Raw genomic sequence first — 8,736 nt, 5'->3', positions numbered from 1 at the left:
GTTCCAATTTTCTTAACCTAATTTGATATAATCGTCATAAATATGATACAATAGAGCATCATGGCAACGGGTTTGGGACGATTTTAGGGCGGGTATAAGGTGGGTATGAATATCCAAGTGGGTGATGGGGCGGGGATAGATCATATCTTGTACCCGGTGGGGCGGGTATGGATGTGGATATTGTACCCGCCACGGGTGGTGGGACGGGGATGGGTATAAGATTTTCAGGCGGGTATGGGTATGGAGGTACCATCATCCGCATCCGACCCGCCCCATTACCATCTCTATTCATAACACATTAACTAAATCATTATTTGAACTACTACATAACAAACTCTTAGTTTTAATTTTATTTGTACCTACTAGTTGTCAAAATAAAAAGAATAAATATAATTGTCACCTAATTATCAAAATGTCAAAAAGTGTCTAAAAATTCTATCAAAAAATTATGCTATCAAAAAATTATCTCAAAATGGTCAACTGTAAAAAAAATTATGTAAGCCATTGAGACAAGTTGTTTTTACAACTATGCACCCATCAATTGTATTTTGCATCTTAGTGAAGGGAAATGAGAGAGATAACCTGCTGAGGGTCACCATGCACATGTAGAAGGTTCCCTTGGTTCCTCATGAGGCTGGGTATCCTTTGTAGATGTTTCCTTTGGAGGTATATTCTTTGGCGTTGCCTCCAATACATGATTGTTAGACTCTTGCTTATCCCCAGTGAGATATTCTGACCCTCTGTTATAGCCGTCGCGTGCATCATAAAATTAATCAATGTCACTATCAGCGTGACCGAGAGGGTCATTGAGATGAAGGTCTTTCTGGTGATGATATTGTGTTGCACCTCTTGGAGATGGACATGCACCTCTGGTTCAACCACTGGTTGTACCCTGGTTGGACATGGACCTGCTCCTCGGGTTCGACCTCTGGTTGCATCTGTTGTTCGACCTCTGGTTTGAACATGTTGAGGTTCATCCGCTGTAACAACCGTAGGTTGTTGCTGACCTTGAGTGTGTGCATGACACTCGACATTGACGTCCTCACGTACAACTAGGGGTTCATCATCATCAGGTTCGTCAAAATCAACATCATGATGATCTACCTCGACGGCATAAAGGGATTGCCTAAAGATGGTTGCAATAAAAAAGATAAAGGGATTGCCTAAAGAGGTTGCAGAGCTGTGTGAAGAAGATCTTGAAACTTTATAGAGCAATTTGCGTGCATTCAAGTCAGAGATACAAACAATAGGAAGAATAAGGCACCGGAATTCGCCACCTCTCCTTGCTCATGTTCCACGACGAAACTTTAATATACTTGTGTATGAGTACATGAAAAATGGTAGTTTGCAAGACTTAATGGTAAAAGTAGCCAATGAAAGCACATAGTTAGATTGGTTATCTCGACATAAGATAGCCGTTGGAATGGCTTATGGACTTGAATATCTTCATATGAAGTGTAATTCCACATCATTCACAAAATCTCAAGCCAAGTACCATCCTTCTTGACAATGACATGGAGCCTCGTATTGCAGATTTTTGGACTATTAAAAGAAATGTTAATCGATAACACTCACATGTCATTTTCAGTTGCTACATGAACATTACCGTTCAAATGGCTCTAGAGTATTTTGAGAGTTGTCACTTCACAGACAAAGTTGATTTTTGAAAGTTTGGTGATTGAAAAGCCATTAAAAGATAATTTCTTGTAAGAAACAAGAGAGGTGGACATGAATATATGGATGAAGAATATTATGTCTTCGGAAGATTCTAAAAGAGCAGTTGATCTGATCCTTCACTAACAGGTAATGGGTATGAAGAGCAAATGCTTCAATTGCTAAAATTTACATGCTATTGCACCCATAATGCTTCGGAACAAAGGCCTGATATTTGTTGCATATTGGATCAAATCAGTTACCCAAGTACAAGTGTGGCTTTAGTATAAAATGTAGTTCAAACCCCATTTGCTGAATAACGGACCAACTTGTTGTAACGGTCTTGGAAAGCGTGCCAACAATGTTACATTTGGGGCATACAAGTTCATACGTACAAAATACAACCAATACAAGATAGGGGCCCACCAAGAGCATTTAATATTCATAAAATTGGTGTGCTAGTCGTCAATATACAAAATACAACCAATATACAAGATAGGGGCACCTTGCTGGGCTAAGCGTCACCTAAATAGGGCAGCCAAAGAAATAAGTTAGTTCATAAAAGAGACTGGAGTGAGTAATTATTGCTTTATATCAACCCTTTTCTTTAAGGAAGAAGTGACAATTACAGTCAGGTTCTAACAGAAAATTTCAATCAAGGGATCTAATAGTCTCATTTGATGGACTTCAGAACTCCCTTTGTCGCCAACACTTGTGATCAATTCCGCTCTCATAGAAGTGTCAACAAATCTCCTGGCCAAGTTTTTTTGCGAAGGAAGTGTTAGCCCGATGCTGTTGTGATTTATTCACTTCTATGATGTTGCATAGCCACCTTTTAATGGTGTCTGGTATATAAATGAACAACTGAGAATATTCAGTGCATTTGCTTCAACTTTCCCATTAATCAACGGTTCTGGCTGTCATCAAACTCAATGAAGGGTTCCTTGGGTACATTTAGATTAAGTTTCTGTGTGTTCCAGCCTGCCTCCTTAAGCAGTTCCATGAAGTTGTCAAATCTGCACTCCAAATTAATCAAGCTTTCCTCCAATGCTCTACTAACATCAATAGAATCATCCCAATGTTCATAGAGCCAATAAGCTTGCCATACACTTTGCAAGACTGATAAGCTTGTAGCACCCACCTGACAAAAAAAAAAACCACAACAACGTTGCAAGGTAAGTAGAACAGCGAAAACATAATTCTCACACAATTAGCAGATAAAAGATGCAAAGATCTTGAGCAAAATAAATCAATAACTTTGTTTAGAACTTTAAGATCATTATATATGTTAGATTGGATTACTACAAAAATTAGAAAAGATGACTTAGTGACTTCGTCCCCAAGGTGGAAAAACTTGCTGGTCTTCCAAAGAATACAATTACCAGGTATTTGAGTTTCAATTTTCAGAAATACAAAATTTGATATAAAAGAATTGAATAAGACATACCTTAAAAGATACTAAAACCTCAAAATCTCGCTTTTGCCATTGATCTATTGTAAGGACATATTTTTTGTTAGTGTAAAGTTTAAATATCTTCTTCACCTGTTGCAAATCACAGTATAGAGTGAGAAATGTACTGCAACACCAACTGAAAGAAAGTTTTCACTCAGCATTATGAATCAAGTATTCGAAAAAGCCAGAAACTAAAGGATTGTAAGCCTGTTGCCAACTTCATCTTAGAACATATAATAATTGATCGAGGAACATGTTCATCCAAAGAAGTGTTTTCTTTTATAATCAATTAATCACATTTGTAAGGCTTCCTACATCCAATCACCCTCACCCTGTTGGGAGAAAGAGCCTTATTAGAGGCATTACAATAACTGCTGTTTATGTAGGTTCAACATACTTTTTGGGAGAAAAAACAAAATCTAAGCAGTGAAGAAAACTACTTCCTTGACCATATAGTGTACTTTGTATAATATAAATATAGTCAGTCACCCTTAAACTCCTCAAGTAACGCTCATTTAGAAGAACAGCTTTGAGATATCAATGACACCACCAATCATAAGAATTTCGTAGTTGGTTGCAACCTTCTCTAACACATATGGAATATCACAACCATCACGAATGTGATTCAGATCTAACTACTCACTAATTCAAATGTTTAATATTTGTAGCATGAGTACAAAAACTATACCATTGATGATGACCTCTCAGCAGCAATCACCTCACTAAAAGGAACACCAAAGATGATTCGAGGACTCAGGAACCGCTCCCATGTTAATATGTTTTCTTCCCTGTTGCAGTCAATGCGTCCTGGAATGAAATATGCAAATTGGATTATGTAAATTCAAATTTTTTATGTTTCAAAAAAAAAAAAAAAAAAAAAAAAATCTATTAGAGGAACATTTACCGCTTCAGAGAATAGTGAGGAATCCAAGTTAACCACTATCACAATCCCCCACCCCAGTAAATAAATAAAAATGAAGCCACAAAAATTCAAAACTAACAAGTTATAGAAGAAGATATACCAAGCGCTTTGGAATGTATTACATTTGCTTTCACCAATATACGAGCACGCTTAAGATTAATCTGTTGCACAAGGAGAAACATATGAGATTATATGAATAAAAAGATCCAGTTCAGTAGTACTCCAAAGCAAGTAATTGCATTAGACATAGACAATCTCATTTGCAATAATGCTCATTTACTGATCTTAAATTTCCCTGAAAAAATGAGCAGTACTAGGAAGATATTCTCACCGTTTCAAATTGCAGAACTGACAGGGATTGGAAACGTAACCAAAGGTGGAGCAGACGCATGCTCGTCCAAGTAGATAACAAAGCAGTGTATGATGACACCAAGCCTGGTGTATCCTAAAATAAGCGTCAATGAGTCAAATAAGATTTTCTAGGAAACAGAAACACTTTATAATGCAGTGTTCAATATGGACCTATAAATTAAGTCACTTACTAGGATGAGTATACCTATACCAAGTCCAAAAAGTTGAGCAGTAACTTCCCATACTTCCTCCTGCAATACATGCCCATATATTAAACTATTTTTCACTGCAATATACCACTTGAAATATTGTTTTCCAACATGACTAAACTTGTCCAACAATGAGGTTAAGGAGATAAGATCACCACCACCATACACAAACAAACCAAAAAAAAAAAATGAAAAATGTTTGGCAAGTCAAAGATTTCAGCATATATTTTTTTTCTCAGCACAAGCAAGAAAAAGGAAGAGGACTTGCCTTGAAAACTCATGTAATAAAGTTATCTATTACTAAATTATGAGAGATAAATTATTCTCAAGATCTCAATCACTGCTTGCATGAAACCAATAAATAATTATATACCTTAGCTGATATATCTCCAAGGTTTCCCGACATTGCAAAGTGGTTTTGAATCACCTGGAACGAAGGGTCTTTCAAGCCTCTGGCGATGGCCTGTTCAAAATACCCCAGAAATCAAATCAGCCAATCATCAAAAGGATATGACACATACATCCCTCATACGTAAAATATAGTAAAAGAGAGGCAGAAGCAAAGAATCGATATAAGGGTTGAGAACCTTAGCAAGATTTCCAAGGGATGCAAGTAGCAAGAAATATGCTGGATAAAGCTGAGTACTTAGATCAAAAATGCTGCCAAAAAAAAAAAACATTAATTTTAACAATGACTTGAAGATAGCAGATACTATGAATAAAAAGTTTGTTGGTAACTCACCTTCCTGCACTGCCAATGAAGTCTGCATACATTCGCCACTGTTTTGGATCATCATCAAACAAATTCCCAAATCGTCCACCTGAATAAAAGAAATGTATTAATGGTAATATCCATCTGATAAACACATGTATCCCTAACATTTCTTCACAATCTCAGACCAATGATTAGTCGACCAACAGCTCCAATGCCATCCTTTGACACCCATCTGTACAAGTAGAGAAACTGCTAGTGTCCAATCATGGGAACTAATGTCTGCAAAAATATTATTGAAAGCAAGAAAATCCAACAGCTAGAGCTAAAAATGAAATTTTGAGTTCAAGGTGTTGGATTCCTCCCTTCCCCAACCAAACCCTTTCCCCCCTATGGGAGAAGAACATCTAAAGGTTTTCAAACTGAGTTACATACAAAATTTGCAAGGATAAGCAATAACCTTATTGCAGCTGCTGATGCTGCCGCAGATGCTGCAGCAGTGCTTCCTGAGATAAAACCAACACCAACTGCCTGCATAATTATCATGTTATTGCATAGAAAAACGAAGGTAAACCTTTATAGAGTTTAATGCCTCAAGACAAAAAGCAATTGTAACATCTCCAATGGTTAGAGCTAGGAACTTGCTTGCAATTCTTAAATTTTGACCATTGGAGTTATAATTGGAAACTATCAGGCCAAGGATTAGCTTTGATAATTGCCACTTAGTATGCTTGATAATTGCATTCCAAGCTGACGAATAAGTTTCAATCTTAAATCCCACCTCTTCTGAAATTGATTAGTAAAAACTAAAAAGACATACAAACCCAAGTTCATTCAACTAGATAAATGGAGAGAGAGTAACCAGGTTTTGATAAACATGCCTTAAGCAAGCTTGAAGTAACCAAGGCGTGACAGATCCATCCAGTGACGTTGGTAGGGAACTGCCATAACATGTACTCCAAATAATCATCTGATACTGATTCTGCAGAAACATATAGCAAAATTCAAAACACACCCAACTTACATTATACAAACCTAATAGGCTAATAATGTGACAACAAAGTATAGCTCATTAATCTATAAAAAATAATGTGACAACAAAGTATGTGCTAATTCCATAAGTAGGGAGATGATTTCACCCCAAATAAAAAAATAAAACATTAAAATAAAATAAGTCACGAAAAGTTTTTGCAAATTGATGCAGTAATACTGTAATTACCTGGGAAACCTGCAGGCAAAATGAAATCTTTAATGCTGACAGGAAGCCAGTTCAAGTTAGCTGCAGTATCAGGGTTGAGCTGATTATCATTGTGCTGCTCAAGTAGTGTTTGTTTACTTGATTCTCCATTCAAAACATACCTGCTTCCACATGAAAGTTAATGTAAGGAAGATAAAATAATTTTACATTTTCTTAAACAAATATTATTTAATAAATTTAAAAAAAAAAATAAAAAAATAAAAATTATGCAACTTTACCATTAGCTTTTTTTTTTCCACAATAATTTTGATTTATTAATAATCCTTTTTTCCTCGATCAAGTAAACTAATTTAAATTCAATTTATTAAATTGTGGTTAATCAAGTTAGAGCAACTCCAATGGTTGCTTTTAGGGACTAGCTTGCAATTTTAATAATTTTCAAGCTAATAGCCAAACCATTGGAGGATAGTTTAATAATTAGCTTGGCCAAGCTAATGCCAAGTAAATTAGCTTAGCTAGGCTAATTAGCTTAGAAATTAATTGTCTCTAATAAAATACTAATTATTTAAAAAATAAAGCTGAAAAATCTAAATGCTAATTAGCTTAACCGTTGTGGCATAAATTAGCCCGAAGGAAAATAGCTTTGCAATCCTAGGTGGCATGGCAAGCTAATTTGGCCGTTGGAGTTGCTCTTATGGGTCATTTTTACTGAGAAAAAACAAATTTTAAATGATAGTTTGCACTCCACAAAGATTATCAATTGTTAACTATATCTAATTAATTCTAATTAAAATTTATATTTATATTTCACATAATTATAGAACTATACTTAAATTTTTCATCAATATACAATCACTCTGGCAACCGGACAAGTTCAAATTACACTATCAACGCAACCACTGATTCCAGACTGAGGGGAGTACAGTAGTTTAGAATTTCATAACACAAAATTATGTCAATTGATTTTGCAATATAAATATTCAATATAATTATACAAATATTCAATATAATTAGTATTAAAATATATGAAATTTTACTAATTCCCCAACAAAACCAAACCTTTTGGCAGCACCATTGCTATATCTCTCCACTAAAATCAAAGGGTCACTGTAAAACAAAACAGAGAAATCAATTATACAGAGAATTGATGAATTGGGTATTACAGTAAATATGAAATGAGCAAAAATAAAAGTGAAAGACGAGAGTTACCTATTAATGGAAGATTCATCATCTTGTGAGTTAAGAGGATTGGGGGAAGAAGATAAGCAGGAACAATGAAAATTGGAGGATTTCTTTAACAAATTAGGGTGAGAATATAGGATAGAACTCAGAATTGAGGTTGGGGAATACAGGGTACTACACATTTTGCTCTGTCTATCGTCTTTTGATTTGGCTGTGTTACCGATTGCCGACGTCTAATAATCTGGTTACCAATAAAATCTTACTCCGTGTTTGTGTCCAAACTTGCAATATAATTGGTATTTGGGATTGAAGAAAAAGAACTTCCAAAGTTCGGATTATTCCAAAATAAATAAAAGTTGGGATTATTCTACCAAAATTGATGAAAGTTGGGAGTATTTTTTCTAATTTAATAAGTGGATTAATTAATCCCATTATTTTAAACATGGCTCCGCATATGAACGTGACTATTTGAATTTCTTATGGGAGGACTAGTGAGAGCTATAAGCGTGATGATATATACTAATATATTATTTGAGAGAATGAGCTATTGAATCACATTTATATAGGATTTATAGGAATGTTTATGCTAAGTTTATAATTGCTTTTTAGGTCTTTTAGTCGCTTTTTAGGTCGCAAATGCATAATTTGTCCATTTTGTGCTCAATTACGCTCCGTTTGTGTTTTTCTTAATGTTGCTGATGGTTTCATAGTCATTTGGATGCTTGCGTAGAATTTGGAGTTGATTCGGATGATATTTGGATGGAAGTCGATGAATTGAGTTTATTAATCGAAGATCTCATGTACGTGGATGTTGACTCTGAGGATTTTATGCATGGAAAATGAAAATAGCATCCACAATGATCGTCATGCACTTTTCGAAAATGAATTTGAGTTAGAAACTGAAGAATTAGAGAGATAATTGCTTTGCTTTTCATTAATCACAATTGGGAAATATGTAATCGTTACAAAATCCTAGTCCTCGTATCAAAAGATATCGTAGGATCTTAGAAAATTAACTAAAATAGAAGAGATAAATATATGGAAAATATTATCAAA

At 35.1% G+C, this 8,736-nt stretch overlaps 1 protein-coding gene across 1 annotated transcript; it reads right to left on the bottom strand.

Moving 5' to 3' along the window:
- Window positions 1-2,070: 2,070 nt before the first annotated feature.
- LOC110710756 (protein root UVB sensitive 5-like) lies at window positions 2,071-7,919 on the bottom strand. The gene is made up of 15 exons (XM_021889092.1): window positions 7,708-7,919; window positions 7,558-7,605; window positions 6,520-6,659; window positions 6,182-6,282; window positions 5,761-5,831; window positions 5,489-5,535; window positions 5,331-5,409; window positions 5,176-5,248; window positions 4,962-5,051; window positions 4,571-4,630; window positions 4,360-4,473; window positions 4,129-4,189; window positions 3,795-3,913; window positions 3,101-3,196; window positions 2,071-2,794 (listed from the first exon to the last, which is right to left on the bottom strand). The coding sequence occupies exons 1-15, from the start codon at window positions 7,860-7,862 to the stop codon at window positions 2,558-2,560; spliced, it is 1,491 nt and encodes a 496-aa protein (XP_021744784.1). The 5' UTR covers window positions 7,863-7,919; the 3' UTR covers window positions 2,071-2,557.
- Between the last annotated feature and the right edge of the window lie 817 nt (window positions 7,920-8,736).

This window comes from Chenopodium quinoa, unplaced genomic scaffold (assembly GCF_001683475.1).
Source record: "Chenopodium quinoa cultivar QQ74 unplaced genomic scaffold, ASM168347v1, whole genome shotgun sequence".
Lineage (NCBI taxonomy): Eukaryota > Viridiplantae > Streptophyta > Magnoliopsida > Caryophyllales > Amaranthaceae > Chenopodium > Chenopodium quinoa.
The sequence above is the reverse complement of the archived record's forward strand: the minus strand, read 5'-3'. Positions and strand labels throughout refer to the sequence as shown.

Excerpts from the sequence above, each read along its gene's own strand:
- LOC110710756 (XM_021889092.1), bottom strand. The coding sequence starts at position 7,862 with ATGTGTAGTACCCTGTATTCCCCAACCTCAATTCTGAGTTCTATCCTA. Across the intron at positions 6,283-6,519 it reads TTTGCCTGCAGGTTTCCCAG|AATCAGTATCAGATGATTAT; the intron begins GTAATTACAGTA and ends ATGTTTCTGCAG. Across the intron at positions 4,190-4,359 it reads CAGTTCTGCAATTTGAAACG|ATTAATCTTAAGCGTGCTCG; the intron begins GTGAGAATATCT and ends CTTGTGCAACAG.